The sequence below is a fragment of the Chinchilla lanigera genome, unplaced genomic scaffold, assembly GCF_000276665.1.
Source record: "Chinchilla lanigera isolate Chin_1 unplaced genomic scaffold, ChiLan1.0 scaffold00060, whole genome shotgun sequence".
NCBI classification, from domain to species: Eukaryota; Metazoa; Chordata; class Mammalia; order Rodentia; family Chinchillidae; genus Chinchilla; species Chinchilla lanigera.
The window spans coordinates 4,638,062-4,655,770 of NW_004955461.1; the positions used below are offsets into that span (position 1 = coordinate 4,638,062).

Sequence of the window (17,709 nt, forward strand, 5' to 3'; positions counted from 1 at the left end):
CCGGATTTGTGCTTCTTGTGTTTTGCTTTCTTTTGTATATCTGTTAATGTTTCCCTCCTTTTATCCTTAAAAAAAAAAAAAAAAAGAAACACTTTGTACCATACTGCTTTGTAAAACGATGGCTACTGGTGAACAATGACTGTCACCATTGCAAAGAAAACACACTACAAGGCTATATAAAATGCCAGTATTTTACCTGAATATGGAGAAGACTACATGATTTCTTTTTCTTTAAATTCTCCAGGTTTTTCTGAATTTTATTTATTTTTTCTGAATTTTATTTACAAGTAGCATTATTTACAATTAGCATTTACTTTTATTATAAAACAATAAACAATCCTACTTCATTAAGGGTAAAAAAGTAAAAGCCAACTCTTCAGACAAGAAGTGAAGCTGCTACTCTCATCTGTGCGCCCACACTCTTCCTGACGAACATTGAGCACGGACTGGAAGCAGAATCACCCACAGGCAAAAGGAGACTCCTGGGTTCTACCATGAACGTTTTCATATATCCTGTAGGTGCTACTCACATTTTAAAGCATTTTCTTCAAACACACAAAAATCAAACATTCTCCTTTCATACTCTTCCTATGCATAGGCACACACATACCTGAGAGCATTTAGAAGACCTTCTACACTATTAGGAGGTTGGTCCTTAAGAACTTTGATACAACCTTTCATCTATAGAGAAAAGCAAATGGAAAAAGTAAAATGTCTGTTTTTTATATAACATTAATTTTCAAAACAATAAAACAAAATCAGGACTACAACTATTGAACTTGGAAGACCACAGACCAAAAATATCAAATTATTCTTAGCAATAAAAGAAAGAGAAAAAAAGCTCTACATAGTACTATTTTTTTCAGTTTATCAGTGAAACAAAACTTTTTGAGAACCAAATCAGTCAAAGTATCACCCATACTAAGGAAAAGCAAAGGCTTTTGTTTTTTGAGTTTTTTTGCTAAACAGCATCTTTCTTATTAAGCAGCAACTTAAATATGCTAGCAAGGAAAAGAGGAGCTTTCCAGGCAGAAGAAGCCCATGGCATGCAGAGCACAGACAGAAATCTTTCAGGGCTGAAAGAAGAATTAGCATTGTGAAAACCAGGATGTCTCTCACTTGCGTGGCCAGCAAGGCAATAGGGACTCACCACAAGCTACTAAAAAAGGGAACAACTCAATGAAGACTGAGAAGATTAGCCCGGTTACAATAAAAAAGCACAGCATGATAGAAAGAACATGGCCTTTAGAAGCCAAAAATATAAAGGTTTAACCTCCTATTCTACTGTTTACTACTAATTCTATTACTTAATTTCGTAAAACCCAGTTGCTTTGTTAGTGAGAGGGAGACAACACCTACATCCTAGTACTTTCAGTTACATGCAAGAACAGGTATAAAATTCCTGGGACACAGTAACTGCATGACAAATATTAACTCCCTTTTTTTTTTATAGGATAAATGTACATGAAGATACAGAGACTGGCTGGCCATCTATCGAGATCCAAAGTACTAAGAGCCTGAACTAGCTATGTAAGGGAAACTAGCAGAACATTCTCACCAGACACTAGTTAGAACACTGACCAACAGTGAGAGGGTAGCGATAGAAACTACAACACAAAGCAACCGGAAAATGACTTCACTTCTAAACTTCCAATGAGACAAGGAAAGGAAAAATCTAGCTATAGTTACAACCTAGTATGAATGGGCAGGGCGAAGAAAATAATTGAAATCTTTCACTTTTCCACTGAAGCATCACTAACTTTTTTATACACTTTGAAATAAATGTATTATTTAAAGTAGCCTTTAGCCAAAGGAATTAAAGGATGAAATTAGAAAATTTCTTCTATCCAAGTATTTATATTGCCAACATGTAGAAGGATCCCTCAAGGAGGTGCTCCACAATGCAGTTATCTTCAGTCACTTAACTTGAGCACAATACATGCTCTCAGAACTATGACAAGAAAACAGAAAATGAAAATCTACCATTATCACAAACCATAATGGAGTTCTGTGAGAGTCCAACCTGCATGCTCTTTAAATAAAAGCCTACAATTTTCATGTAAAAAATTATTTATAAATTATACAAAATACATAACTTACATCAATTTTGGACGTTTTGGCAAATGCTCCCACTGGATGTACATGGTCATACAGTATTATGACACCCACCATTACCCTCAAGCAGAATGATACTGTCTCTTCATTTGTAAATCTGCTTCTGTATTCCCTGGAGGATAGAACAGATGAAAACATCACAAAGCTCTTTAATGAGTTGATTCCACTACCAGTTGATACCTACCTACCCCTTCGATCTCTAAAAGGGATGCTAACTTTATGCCCCTTTCTCTATACTAAGGTCCCCAAAGTGAAGAGAGGGTGAAGGCACAGTAGTTACTATCCACATATTCTGGTCTCTAGAGAGTTGCACCCCTGAGTATGTTACCCCTTCTGCTTGACAGCACCTTAGTAAAAGTTTAGGGATGGATGCCACATAACGGCTATTGTGATAATACGATGAAAAAGTCACTAGCTTAATAGAGCAAGTAAGTTTGATATTTTAGGGACTAGGTTAGTCCAAATGTATTACTGTACTGCTTGATTTAAATTTTATTAAAATTCAGTCATACTCTTCTTTTACTTGGGAAAAAATGAACTTTTACATATGTAGAAAGCAGTGTGGCATAGTGGAAGGGGCCCAGGTCAGGGCCAAGGACATCCTGACAGGTGAGTAGGGCTGGCCATTGTGCTCAAGTCCCTTCACTTCCCAGGACTTTGTTCTCTCACTGAGGGAGAAGAACGATGACAGCTGCCATCCCACTTCATGAGGTTTTCCATAGAGAAGAGTACTTGGGAAATGGAAATACCACAGAAACACAAGTTACCACATATCATTCAAGAATCCAAAAGGGATTCTCTGCTTACTGACAGGAAAATCCAGTCAGTACACATGCTGGTACATACCACAAAAGCTTTGAGAGAGAGAGAAGATGCTGAGAAGAGAATTCAGGTTCATGTTGAAAAATAAAGGAACTAAAAGTCAGAAACGGATAAACAAAAAAATAACTCTAGCCTTTGGCAAAATGGCAGTGTTCACAGTAATTAGGGAGAAGGATGTTCACAGTAATTAGGATAACTACATATCTCCTCTAATCCCCTTCCCGGACCAAGACTACCAACAATTTCTGTGCTGGAGAGGCTACTGAATTAGTTCCACTGATCGGACGTTCCTGGAAACCACCTCTACACTTAATCAGACACTCAGCTGTAAAAATTATTTGCATTTTGTTTATATATGCATATGCAAAATAGCCAGGATATACTTAATCTCCACCTTCCAAATAAGACATGTTCACATCTGGGTGTTTTGATTTTTTTGTTTTTTTGTTTTTTTTTTTGGTTTTTCTCTGGTACCGGGAACCGAACTCACGACCTTGCGCTTGCCAGGCAGGCGCTTTTGCCGCTGAGCTAAATCCCCAGCCCACATCTGGGTGTTTTGAAATACCAATTTATCTTAACGGTACCGCTGAAGTGACAAAAGTCAGCTTTAATACTCACGGTGTTTCCAGCATGACTCTGCATACACTAGCCATGGTGCTTAAACAGTCGGTGGTATTTTCTATTGGTAAGTTTTTATTCTGTAAGTACATGGAAGACAAAAAAAGTAGCAAAATTATTAATATTAAATGTCAGAGACTATGAAAAATTAGTAGTTTATAATCTGACTCCTAATTTTCTACATAATGCCCTAGATTCCAAGCATTGCCCTGAGCTCTGCGGATACAGTCATGTGTAGAACGGCCAGGTCTCGATGTACTGAGAAGTCCTGGCATGCCAGCAGTGTGAGAACAGGGGGGGCTCGTGCCTCTACACGGCAGAGGGGTGACAGGGCAGCGGGGTGGGGCCTCTGTTGAAGGCCACATGGTACCTGGATTTTATTTTAAAGGTACAGGAAATCACCAGAAATATTTTCAGCAGAAGAGTGAGGAAATGTGGTTTATGCTTTAACATTGCTTGGCTGCTCCATACAGACAGAACTATATAAGGGGCAAGAGTGGACAGAGTAGAACAGTCAGAGCACAAATGCAGTGGTCCAGATGACAGTGGCAGTGGTCTAACATGGACAGGAGTAAGAGCAGAGGCTCAATTTTCAGATACACAGTATTTTTTCGAAGGAAAGCCAATAAACTATTCAATGATGTAAATGTAAGCAGCGGGTGAAGGAAGAAATTTAAAATGATAACCCTGAAATTATCTGTTTTGCTTATACACTGGTACTATGAAAACTGAGAGAGACAGGAGAAAGGACAGCGTTGGAAAAGACAAACGAAAGTCCAGTTAGGCCATATATGTGCTGCGCTGTCAACACTATCACTGGAGAGAAAATGCAATAGGTGGACAGATGTACACCTGAGCAACTCAAGGGAAGGCCAGCACTTTGCAGCTCCATTTGGGCACCCAGCTTATAGATGAGATTTACAGCTCTGGACTGCTGAGATCATCATCCAGAACAGGCGGAGGAGTGTCAATGCAAACCCTAACCTCCCAGGCGGCACTTGCCTCTGACACAAACTTTGTTGTAGCATCACTTAAGGTTTTCAACATCGGGGTCGCCTCAGCATAAAACAAAGACATTCGATTTGCCAATTCATTATTCACTTCATTTTCTCCTTCTGCCTGTGTAGAAAGTTTGAGCATCAGATATCAGCCCATCAATTACTAAATACGGTATTTATATTTACAAAAGGATCATGACAGTACTTACCTCATTAATGCTTATTAATCTAATCTAGTAAATATAGTTAATAAATTCAATTTTGGATCTTCACATGCATATAATACTTAAATATTCTTTAAAAATAAAAAGATTACAAATGATACTTAGCATTTTTTAGAAGATTAATAATTTAAAATCTATAAAATATTTTAAATGCTATTAAGGAATTAAATAAAGCCTTGATGGATTTCCTACTATATGCAAGAGACTGTTCTACACGTGATAAAGGGAAGAAAGATGACTCTGACACTGTACCCTACCCTCATCGTGAACACACCAGCGTCCCACACATCACAAGGAAATGTTAATAGGCAACAATAGGAAACAGAGTGAGAACAAGATTAAATTACACTAGAAGAAACTAAGGTCTCATGGAAGAATTAAGCTTTTGCAGGTGATGATGGACACATGAATGGATATTCCTATCCATCAGGTAAAAAAATAATTTCAAATGACTCCAGAGAGTATATTTCAGCATATGCAGAGTAAAAGGGGGCGGGTAAAAAGTAATTCTCGAAAGAGTAAGTTGGGGTCAGACTAGAGAATGCCCTCCAACACTAGTTTACGTTCACATTTTCCTCCCAAGTGGAAGGGTAATGAGCCATCTGAAGTGTTAGAAAAAGGGAATAGCAAGTCAGTTTTCTAAGAAAACCAGCTCATGATGGTAAGAAGGTTGTGCCACAAATGAAAAAAGATTGCAGGTCAGAGAATACGTTATGCTGTTACAGAATTACGGTCCCAAAGACTGAGAATTGGGTTCTCAACTGCCATAGCCGAAGATAAAAAAGAAGGCTGGGGAAGAAATTTGAGAGGCACCTCACTGGAAAACTATTGGCATTATCTGTAATTACTGATTTTGAGTTACAGTACAAAACGTCTTCTTATGCTTGGCCTTTGAGTCATGGCTATACTAAAAGATTGAGTGTTTCATTTTTATTTTACATGGTAGATATTTATAAGACAGAGAAGGAGGTCAGCTCTATACTAGGAATTGGTCTGCGTAAAACCAAACTGAAGCAAATAACAAATGTTTAACAGAAAACAATTCTTGACTTCCAATCTAGAGTCTGTCTTAAGTGAACCACTTTCTAAGTGTATCTGCAATGAAAATGAAAAGTTCTTTTGGAGTTTTTTTATATCTTTCACACTAATAACCAATCTATACACAATTAAAAGTATTTCTCTATTGAACTACCTGAGACGACAGTTCATTTTTGAAATTTTGCCACTTTTCACACACAATGGAGGTCCTCAAAACACACAGGAAAATTAAAGTGTTCTTCATATTTAAAGTTTTACTTCTAGTACTGAACTCCTTAGAAGTAGGGAAGAGTACTTAACAGGAACTTAAGAAGAGGATGGCAAGAGATTATAGGCCTAAAGGAATCAGGAGAGAAGCTGTGCTAGCAGAGGAATAGGCCCAGATGCCATTTTCTTGTGAGCCACAATTAGGCACAGATGTGCTAACAGTCCAGGACTTCACTCTCCCCTCTTGATATTATCAGTTATTTTTCTTATTCAAGGTTAACTTCCTTTCAGGATTCTTTAGTTCTAAGAACATGAGGACTAAAAAAAAATACTCATAACCACTAACTGAAAAACTTTCTGTACAATTAAAATGAGAATACACAGACAGAAAAGGTTATAGTATCAATGTTACACAGACAAAAAGCAATCTTACTGAAGTAGTCATGGGGATTTAAAAGTTGGAGAGGAAAAACATCTAAACACCACATAGCCTGTTACAGTTTGCTCTTTGCTCCCACAGCTGTGGCTGTCCATAATTACTAACTTTAATACTAGCTTTAACATCTGAGCGAATGGGTCACTGAATGAACAAAGGAAAGAATAAAATGAAAAACGGAGTTATTCTTACCACCCCCCTAATTCAAGGCACTAACTTACTGGAACGTTATTAATCCTCATTCGACTCAACGTTCTTCTGTAGTAGCTGAAATCATTCTGTATGGCAGGATTTGTCATCTAAGGAAGGTATTTATGAAACAAAAATGTGTTATAGGCCAACAGCTAATGTAATAATTATCTATTATATATAGTTTTAACTAGCTATGCAATATTCTCTATTTTCAAAGTCATTTTAAATACGAATTTGTTTAAATAAATAAATAAATACATACAAATTTGGTATCCTCTAAGAAAGCTTAAAACACTGTACTTAGTCCTTCCTGAGCATATAAAATCATACAGATTGTTGTTCAGTCATGGACAGTATACTTTCTTTTCAATATTTTCAGGTAATACGCAAAAAGCTTATTTACCACAAAAATGGCTATTATCAAACAAAACCAAGAAAAGAATGTATGGGCATTTGTTTTGAGTAAAACTGTATGTGTGTGTGTGGGGGGGGGTGTATTTACTGCACAAGGCAATCCTCAAGCATACAAAGTTTTATATAAATATCTTTTGTACTCAAAGTATTAAAGAAAATTAACCATCTATGATACAACCATGAAATGTCATAGGTAGGAATCCAGCTCTCCCAGTTTCTACAGCGTGTACTCAAACCCCTGGGAAAATCAAAGGACACACCCAAGGCCTCACAATCACAGTGCCAGACCTACACTCAACTCGTCTCCTGCTGTGAAACCTGTACCCGCACATGAGTGCTGCACTATATAGAGCAAGAGAAGGGGGACAGGAAGCAGGCAGTAGTGGAGGGGGAGAACGGGCAAGAGAAATTTTAAAAACAATTTTATATAAAAGCTATTTCTAAAAAACCAGGAAGGAGTAGAAAAGAAAAAAAAAAGAATCTCAATATTATTGTTTCTGTGGTTCTAAAATGAAGATCAAATACTGGGTGATTTGTTATTTGCCATGTATTCAAAAAGGCTTCATATTTCAAAATCCAGCTTTTCACTATTTCTAATGTGCAGCGGACATCATTGTCTGAATACATTCTAACAAGTTTTCCAGGCTTTTCCTCCTAGTGCCCACTGAAAGAAATGATTTTCAAAACAACAGGCACCATTAGAAAATTCTACCTTAAGTTCATCGAAGCGGAGTGTGAAGTGAAGAATTTCTGCAAACTGTTTAGCAAGAGCCTGCTCTCGCTCTAGATGCTGGGTAGGAGAATATGGGGTACTGGTCAAGGCTCCCAGCAGGCCTCTTAATGCAGCTTCTAATGAAAAGAAGATAAACACGTTAAGTTGTTTGCATCTTTGCTGGTTGTTTATTGAAGAGTGGTTAAACTCATAAACGCTTTACTTTCAATTTCCAAAAAATTCTCTTTAAAAAAGATGCTCTCTGCAAAATCACACCAATTAAAGAAGTTAAAATTTTGCCACTGCTAGTGTATTACATACACTCAAACAGAACACAGTTTAATACACTCAAAACCTTAAAGTGACTAATTCAATTTTAAAATTCTCTAAACCCAGACTCAAAATAAAATGCAGACTATGAATTTGGAGTAAACCCTACAATTAAAGTTCAATTTTTATGTCAGTCTCATCCTTCCGCGTGGTGTGGAATTCAGTTTTATGAAGCAGTAACTCTACCTGTAGCTCTGCATAACTTCTTCCCTGGCACTGCGTCCACAGTCAACTGTGCACACGGCCATGACTGGAGAAGCAGCTTCTTAGACCTTGAGTATGCCACTAATGTATAAACAGAGGCTTTTTTTCCTCTTAGCTAGTAAGAAGAATAAAAAATCTACTGTAATAAGCTTCCTAAATAAGTATCTCTGGGTGCGGCATCTCAGAACCATAATAAAAATTTTCTAACTGTATGAGCAAAGTAGTCCTTTTAAATAACTCTCCCTTGGAAAATGAGACTTATACTGTGTCTAAAAATGGGAATACTGATATTTCACTTCAAAAAAGTCATATAACATAAACTCATTCACTTGTTTCGGGGTCAGAAAACAATGCTAGATTCTTACAGAGGGAAGTGGTAACATAAAATTAATAGGCATCAAAATAAACAAGTATTAGTATGTTAATAAATTTGTCAGATTATCAGCCCTTAAAAAAAAAACCTCTACCATTTATGAAGACCTAATTGTGAGCCAATATCCATTCTGTACACTTAACGTAGCTTTCTCATTTAATTTAATCAACTATAAAGGGCATTACAATGGATAAACATTGTTCGAAAATGGTTACAGCCAAAGGATATAGCTTGTAAATGCTGGGTGTTTCTGATCTTAAAGCCCCCCATAATAAACCACCTCCCAGATAAAGCAATCTTCTACCTAGCCTTCTGCAAACTTAGAAAATATCATACTGATTGCTACCAACAGTAGGTACTTCCCCTGCATCTATAATGTGCCAGGTACTGTACTAACGAGACATTTCAGGCTTTACTCCTCGTTACACAACATTTTATATGATAGCTATTATCCTGTTTCAGTAAATCAGAAAACCTGTTGACTCTCCCTCAGGCCCCGGGGAAAGAGATGAAGACGTTATGCCCAACGATAGCCTCACCATGTAGGGGAGAGACAAATGATCACAGGTGTGCTATGTGCTGTGTTGTGAAGGAGTACATGGTACACAGTACAGTGTAAAGAAACGCAGCGGGGGCCTCACTGCACTGAACGCTCCCTGCATAAGTGACAGTGGGCTGAGACTGAAGTGTGAGCGAAGAATGAGCAAGCATTTGCAGATAAACAGGGCAGGGAGCCAGACCCTGCACTGAGAAGGGCCTGAGACAGCTGAGGAGTGGCAAGACCAACACAGGCGGGATACAGAAGGAAAGGCAGTAATCAAAGACTAAGACAAGGGGCTGGGGATTTAGCTCAGCGGCAAAGCGCCTGCCTGGCAAGCGCAAGGTCGTGAGTTCAGTTCCTGGTACCGGAGAAAAACCAAAAAAGAAAAAAAAAACAAAGACTAAGACAAAATGCACACGCTCTGTGCCAATTATGCACCATGATCTTATCATCCCCATGTCCCTGGAGAAACCCTGTAAGCAGGGTAGTGACATCATGAGGCTAGCATTTTAGAACCTCATTCTGTCTGCAGTGGAGACTGGACTCTAGGGTACGGGTGACCTATAGAGGTATATTGATATGAATAAGATGAATCACAAGGCAAAATATTTCTTGGGCATAACGTCTTCATCTCTTTCCCCGGGGCCTGAGGGAGAGTCAACAGGTTTTCTGGTTTACTGAAACAGGATAATAGCTATCATATAAATGTTGTGTAACGAGGAGTAAAGCCTGAAATGTCTCGTTAGTACAGTACCTGGCACATTATAGATGCAGAGGAAGTACCTACTGTTGGTAGCAATCAGTATGATATTTTCTAAGTTTGCAGAATGCTAGGTAGAAGATTGCTTTATCTGGGAGGTGGTTTATTATGGGGGGCTTTAAGATCAGAAACACCCAGCATTTACAAGCTGTATCCTTTGGCTCTAACCATTTTCGAACAATGTTTATCCATTGTAATGCCCTTTATAGCTGATTAAATTAAATGAGAAAGTTCGCTTCTCCCAGGATTCATTTCACATGTTAGTGTTAGTGTACATGGAAGCGGTCTGAGCCAGGAGAACAAGAAAAGCTATTATAAAAAAAATAATTACAGGACGCTAAAGAGAAAAGGAAATTCGTATCATTTCAGGGTTAATTTCAGTATTCCAAGTGCTATACCACTTCAGGGAGTGGAAGCAGGCTAAGGTGGGACAGCCAGTGACTACAGAACTTCTGTCACAGAAGGTGGATGAGCTGGAAAGAAAGGGAGGTCAAAGAGATGATTTAGGGACCGGATTCTGAGGAACCTCAAACAAAGCCATGTAGCTAGGCATGGTGGTGAAAGCCTGTAATACCAGCACTCGGGGGGCTGAGGCAGGAGGAGCACCTCGAGTTCGAGGCCAGCATGGGCTACAGAGTGAGTCCAGACCAGCCTGAACTACACAGCAAGACCCTGTATCAAAAAAACAAACAAACAAACAGCCATGTGGTCAAAATTTTTAGAAAAAGCAGGTAAAAGAAGAAAACTATCAACTAACCCCTAAATTCTGAGATATACAGGGTAAGTAGCTGAGCCCACAGCAGGAGTCGAAGCTATACAGTGATGCTGCCAGGAAAACTTAAGTGGGAGGAATAATGCAGCCAAATGTGTTCACAGGCTAGAACAAGTTGGGGAACAATGGCAAAGAGTTCCCTTCAGGGACAACAACTGCCATCTCAAACACCAGTCTCTGACTCCTCAGAAGAAAGCGGAAGGATGTGCACCGGGGAGGGCTTAAGACCATCAACAGATACGGCCACAATTCTTAAGGAACTTTTTAACATTTTACATCAGTTTTGATAAATTTAGCCCAGTGAAAAGAATCCAAGTATCAGACTTCTTCATTCTGCATCCTGGAAGCAGTACCTGAAATAAGCCCCTGGAGCAGAAGGGAGACTGAGGCAAGACAAGGCAGTGACCACACGACTTTCCCACAGGCTGCTGCTGCAACAGGAACACCTCCAAGGCTTCAGACTAAAGAAGCGAGTGTAAGAAGCTTCTCGGGCTTAAACCTTATCATAAAAGCTCAGGGTCTTCCAAATTAGTCAACTATACTCTGGTTTCTCTTCAGATCATGTAAATCTTTCTCTTTTTACCAAATCAGTCAACTAACACCTTCCCTGACCCTCTATAAATATGCAAACCAGCAGAAACAGCTCAAGTGTCTGCGGGACACTGTCACAGCTGCTGCTATGTGCTTACTGCACAGTGTGACAATTACTAACTGCAGGCAGGAGGGGGAGGTGAGGGAGCCGCTGAAGGGTCATCAGCAACAGGAGATGGAGGGCAAGATGGAACATCGCCCCCACCCAATGCTGATGACACAGCTTTTCTGATCGTTTCAATTCTGTCTGCCCTCTTGAAAAAATGATCCAGTGACGCCTGATCCTCATTCTAGATCACTCTACCCCACCCTGCCTCCTGCAGTTAGTAACTCTCCTCTCATCAGTTTACTCCCTACAGTCCTTTATATACCAGCTGTACTATACTGCACCGCCATTTTAAGGTAACTATAAAAAAAAGTTTATTTATAGTGTTTCTGTTGTGTGTTTGGTTTTTTAATGTTTTACATTGTATATCTGTGTCACTTTGTTGGACTTATGAACAAATTTGACTTTCTCCTGGATAGAACTCATTTGTAAGTCAGAGACTTACTGTATTTGATACAACAAATGTGTGTATCCATTGGTATGTCACTCACTTATTCAAAAAATACTGAGTATCATGAGCAAGTAAGAAATGCATCTCCTTCACAACAAGGAAACTAGAAACTACAAAGTTACTAAGAGATGACAGTAACTTAGATTCTAAATTGTACTTTACTCACAACATTACAGAAGTTTCTAGAATACAGTAATGAAGGTTCAAGTCTCCAGAATGACAGCAGGAAGAGGGCCGATTGTGTTATCATCTCTTCACCGAAATGAGTCAATAGTGCTCACGATGCGACCAACACACATCACCAGATGTTTAACCCATGGTTAAGATGTAGGAGAGCCTTTAAATCCAAACAGTGTGACCTGTTTCTAAATTATTCTTTTATTGCTGACATATGCTAACAGATCAAGATAGCTTCAGTAGAAATTTAAGCCTTCTGAGTGATTTTTATATACAATTGAGTACTACTCTGCCATAAAGAAGATAAACTTGAGACATTTCTAGGTAAATGGATGTAACTTGAGACTATAATTTTTAAGTGAAAGAAATCAGACATTCATGCATAAATAATGCATTATTTCTCTTGTGTGAGAAACCAAAAACATAAATAAGGACCAAAATGGATTTGGAAGTAGGAAGAAAATGTTCAAATGGGAAAGGGAACGAGGGAAGGGGAGAGGGAGGAGGAAGGAAAAAGGGAAATAAAAAATAGGAAAAAATGGAAACAAACTTGTGTAAATAAGGAGGGGTAGAAGGGTTGAGGGAAGGGAAAGAAATGGGAAAAACACAAGAATCAAAATTATGTACAGTTACAACTTCCTCATGATGAACGTGATCATTCTGTATATCAAAGGTGTACCAAAAATAAAATTTTAAAAAGAGATCTTAAAAAAATAAAAAGAAATCTAAGCCTTCTAAAACACTTGAACTATAAACACAGCTAGAAACCAGCAGCATAAGAAAAACTCTCAGTATGTATTAGTCAAGGTAACCAAGATTAAGAGACAGGCTGACAGGTTCCAGAGGGCTACAAAACTACAAACTACACACATGATTGACTAAAAAGCAAATACCGTAAAAGAACTAACGGTCATACTTTAAAATCTTACAGTACTATAAATTCTTATTTATAGTAAGCTAAAGGTAACTTATACAATCCCAAATTTCTATCCCAACTTTTGTTTTACATTTAACAGACTGGTGAAGTTATTAAAATTTTTGTGTTCTTAAAAACTGTATGGTAGGCGATGTACCACTTCTACCAAGTGGTTTCAAATATTAAGATTCTTTAGCATGCAAAGAAATTAAAGAGACTTCCTTGTGGAAATTTATAATTTGGAAGAAGATGTAAATAATTCAAAGGTCAACAGAAATGACACCAACATTACACTGTAACCTTATAGCCTGGTTTACTTATATATCAAATAGTAAAATTCAGTACTACAAACGTGAAAGAGTTTGATAAACACTGGCCTTAATAAATGTTCTTCACTAAGGAGTCATAATTACAAAACTTTCAACTTACCTAACCTCTGAGAAAATTCATAGAATTTCTTTAATTTGCCTACTAACGGAACTACCGCACCCCACGCTTTCTCTTGCAGCTTCTCATCTGCTGGATGTTGGATTGCCTTTAAAATCCGAAGAATAAAAATAGTTAAGATGTTTTAAACATCAAATGATACCATTTTTACATTAAAATACAGATTTTACAAATGAATAAAAACCCTCAGTAGTTCTTCAAAAGGACACCTGAAAATTTGGCAATAAATGAAGAAGACAATTCTGGGAACTGGTTCAGAGACAACCAATGATTCAATTTCCATGGTCCAAACAAGCTCTAAGAAACCTTGCAAATACTCAGAACCTTAATCAACCTAAAAAATATGATACAGAAACTGCTGCAACTGCTTATTCTCTGTAACTAACATCCTAGTCCAGATTTCAAGTTTTCTCAAGCTTTCCTCAGTAAGATGATAAACAGTAAGTCTAAAATCTGAAAGAGGTAAAAACAAAACATAATGTGGAGATCTTTAAAATAAATACAAATACGTTTTTTCTAAACCACTCTTATAAGCCATTAGGCAGCTTTTCCTGACTACTGAGGGTTATTCTAAATAAACATTTTCTTGCTTCTTTCTTTTGACTACAGATACTTTTCTAATCTATTACAGAACATAATGCTTTGCTTTCTCTAACATCTTAAAAAAACACAGTCTGAAGTTGAAATTCACAATCATGGTACCAGGAGGTACCATGCTTAGATTTTCCCATCACCACTAACACCATACAAAAAAATACAAATCAACAACAACAACAAAAAAAAACCCTGAATTTAGGAAGGATTAAAGAGTGCTGTAAATAAATTAGCTACAAACTAAATAAATGGGCTATGAATTGCTTAAGCAATTTACACACTTGTATTTCTAAATTTTCTTAGGTTTTTAATAAAAATACTTGAATGCTTAAACCTAGTAAGAGTTTGAAATCAATTTTATGTGATTACCCAGAAATACTATAATATTAAGAAAAATCTAACATCACACCAAGTAACACTCCTAACATGTCAGTCTTTGATGTTATATTAAAAAAACAAATCCGGGGCTGGGGATTTAGCTCAGCGGCAAAAGCGCCTGCCTGGCAAGCTCAAGGTCGTGAGTTTGGTTCCCGGTACCGGAGAAAAACCAAAAAAAAATAAAATAAAATAAAATAAAAATAAAAAAACAAATCCATTTAGTCTCAAGCCCAGACTTAATGTTTTATATCAAGTGGCATAAATTTATTTTACTTATTATTGAAGAAGTAAAAAGATGAAAATTAAAATTGCATTTACTTCTTGTGAAAAGCCCTTGCAACTTTCTTTGTGAGGGGTCTAGAAATGACTCGCTGAGGATGAATTCATTCACACAGTATGAAACTGAACATTTGTAAATGGAACATTACTCATTATTCCAAGTAACAGAATGCAGACAACCATTCTACAGTATCACTTGCATTGAGACTATCTTCATAAACAAACTAAAACTGGACAGCAATGTGCACTTACTAGCAAAAAACTAAACACTTTTTCTGTTGTCTGTGCTTTTTCATAGGTAGTATACTTTTTCACTCTCCTGAGCCCTACTAATTAATTGGTAATATTAAAGTCAATACTGATGACAGTTATGAAAATTGTATCGGTTCTTGGTATATCTGGCATATATTCAGCTTTTATTTGTATCTTCTTAATTTAAGCTAGTATTTAGAAACCTTTTCTACTTTTTATCATTAAACCTACATATCAACACGCATCTCAATGAAAATTTCTTCAAATGTTCAAACTGTAAACATATTTGCCTCCATTTATAGATTTATACCCAGCAACTTTTTAAAAGTAAAAGCTTGTATATTTTATTAGCATTATTATTATTAAAGCTTATATATTTTAAAAGTAAAAGCTTGCATATTTTATTTACCTACTTTCCTGCACTTTATTCTTTTTTAAAAAAAATTCTATTACTGAAGTGTAATCTCCAGACTTTTTAAAATTTTAAGAAAGGAAATTGCCCAGGGTGGCCGGGAATGGTAATCCTCCTGTCTCAGCTTCCCAAGTAGCTGGGGTTAGCAGCGTATACCACCATGCTCAGTCCTTCTGCCTGACAGTAAACATCCAGTCAACCATCATATCTCTTGAACTGTCACCTTCGAGAGTCTGCACTGTACTCTGCCTTCTCTAGTACTCCACCTCTCAAAAGAGAAATTAAGTTAAATAGGGACAATAAGCCTAAAGCATTGATCCTTGATGACCTCTGTACTATTTGTTACTGAGAATAACAAAAGCAGAGAGTGGAGAAACAAAATGTGAGTACCACTCTCAGGAAATGTGGATATATAAAAAAGATGAAAGTCCAATGGCTCAGGAATCTGAGTATTAACAGGGCAGCTGAGTGAGTCCGTGTTGAGCACAGCAAACATAATTAAGAGAAGTAATTTATACAGTAATGTTCCAGAAGAAGACGGAGAGAATAAAGGTAAAGATATTAGCCTTAGAAAACGTAGAGGTAAAACAGCTTCTGAAAAACACAAGAAATGGAAAAGGAGTGGGCTGGAAATCAGGACAAGTTCAGAGATTTGGAGAGAAAAGCAGGACCCCAAACCTCACACTTTTCCTTGTGGTGAAAGTCACTAAGGGAGACAGAGAAAACACTGACCGGGTGATTTCAACTTTCTCCTAGAAGCTAAAGAGTAGAAAAACAGACAGACAGAGCAAAGCCACAGAAAGTAAGGCTCCTCCCTCTTCACTAATATAAAAAGTGTAACTTGTTCCCCATGGAAAATATAAATTTCAAGTGTAAGAGTAACCAATAAATATAAATAAATTTCTAATACAAATTACATATTTATGAAGTTTCCTTTTTACCCTTGTATCACTGCAACCACTTATAAAACAACATCTAACGATATTCCTTCAAATATACTTGATATGAAAAGGGAAACTCTAAAGTTCAGAAAACAATAAAAATTAAAAGCAAGTCAGGCAGAGTCAATTGTAGCCTACTAGAAAGCGCATGCTCCCGCTTTACCTCTCGTATTTCATGGCCAGCTCCTCTGTATGATTGCAAGTCCTCCAAGATGCCTTCTGCATCTTTCAATACTACATTCACCTGGTTATAAATTTCCTTCTCAGACTCTGTAGGCTGGGCATCTAAATATCAGGAAAGCACAAGAAAATTTACAGTGATATGAATTTTTTACAACATATGTGTAACTCTAACCAATTAACAATCCAAATTTCCATAGAAGACTTACATTTTATTCAATGTTAACTTTGCACTTCTTAGAAAAGATGAATAAATTTTCCAAATTTCTGTGTTTGCACAATTAGCCTCAAGTTTATAAAATTACAGAGGCAAAAAAAAAAAAAAACCAGCAACTGGTACTATTTAACATTTAATTTAGATTATAAATCATAACCTGGTATAAATAAACCAATCTGAGAACTGTAATTAAAAATTTTAATTCTGATATTCGTATGGATCACACTTTATTATTACATTTATCACTATCACTACTGACTGTAAATGTATCAATAATGAGCTATTTTATTACAACAAAAATGAAAACCTACTAAAACCTTGTTTATCTACAGTTTCAGACTGACACTATTTTCCTATAAAGTTATTTTACTTTTAACAACTGGGTTTTAACAGAGAAAAAAATAAAAATGTTTCAAAAATATTTTTAGATGCTCCCCTTTCTAGGGACCATTTTAAATTATCTTGGCAAATATGATCAGGTAAGTTAAGAAAGGGAAGATACTGTACATACACGTAAGACAAAAATCAAGGCAGTAGCACTGAACTTCTCTGCTAATGAACACAAGTCAAGATTCCTGTGCAAAGGATTTTGTGACAGTTACAAAATTACTCCAGAATTCCTTAGACACTTTATACTACAAGACAATTATAGAAATACTAAAGCAAAAACTGAGCTCCTACACACTTACTACTGAATGAGACAAAAATGAAAGAAGAATTAGTTATAATCAGGGACACAAACATGGCCATTTTCACCACCTGTGGGATAAGCCACAAAACGTGTATTAAAGGATGATGAAATCTGGATTGCTCTTTGATAGATTTGAGGTAACACAAATCCTATTTTTACGAACTTAGTCATTCATTTCTCTAAGGACAAATGTTTTTAATCATTTCTTTTTGTTTAAAAAGGGTATGGCTGGGGCTGGGGATTTAGCTCAGCGGCAAAAGCGCCTGCCTGGCAAGCGCAAGGTCGTGAGTTCGGTTCCCGGTACCAGAGGAAAAAAAAAAA

The 17,709-nt window shown here is 37.0% G+C and overlaps 1 protein-coding gene across 5 annotated transcripts in view; it reads right to left on the reverse strand.

Moving 5' to 3' along the window:
- Positions 1-17,709, reverse strand: part of Fam49b (family with sequence similarity 49, member B) — a 152,400-nt gene that overhangs the window by 3,738 nt on the left and 130,953 nt on the right. For all 5 annotated transcript variants that reach the window (XM_005397991.2, XM_005397993.2, XM_013521326.1 and 2 more), the window contains 8 exons: positions 16,464-16,585; positions 13,427-13,532; positions 7,777-7,913; positions 6,680-6,757; positions 4,558-4,674; positions 3,556-3,635; positions 2,101-2,227; positions 611-681 (listed from right to left, as the gene is read on the reverse strand). In XM_005397991.2, coding sequence (XP_005398048.1) covers positions 611-681; positions 2,101-2,227; positions 3,556-3,635; positions 4,558-4,674; positions 6,680-6,757; positions 7,777-7,913; positions 13,427-13,532; positions 16,464-16,585 — 838 coding nt within the window. The remainder of the gene's footprint in view (positions 1-610; positions 682-2,100; positions 2,228-3,555; positions 3,636-4,557; positions 4,675-6,679; positions 6,758-7,776; positions 7,914-13,426; positions 13,533-16,463; positions 16,586-17,709) is intronic.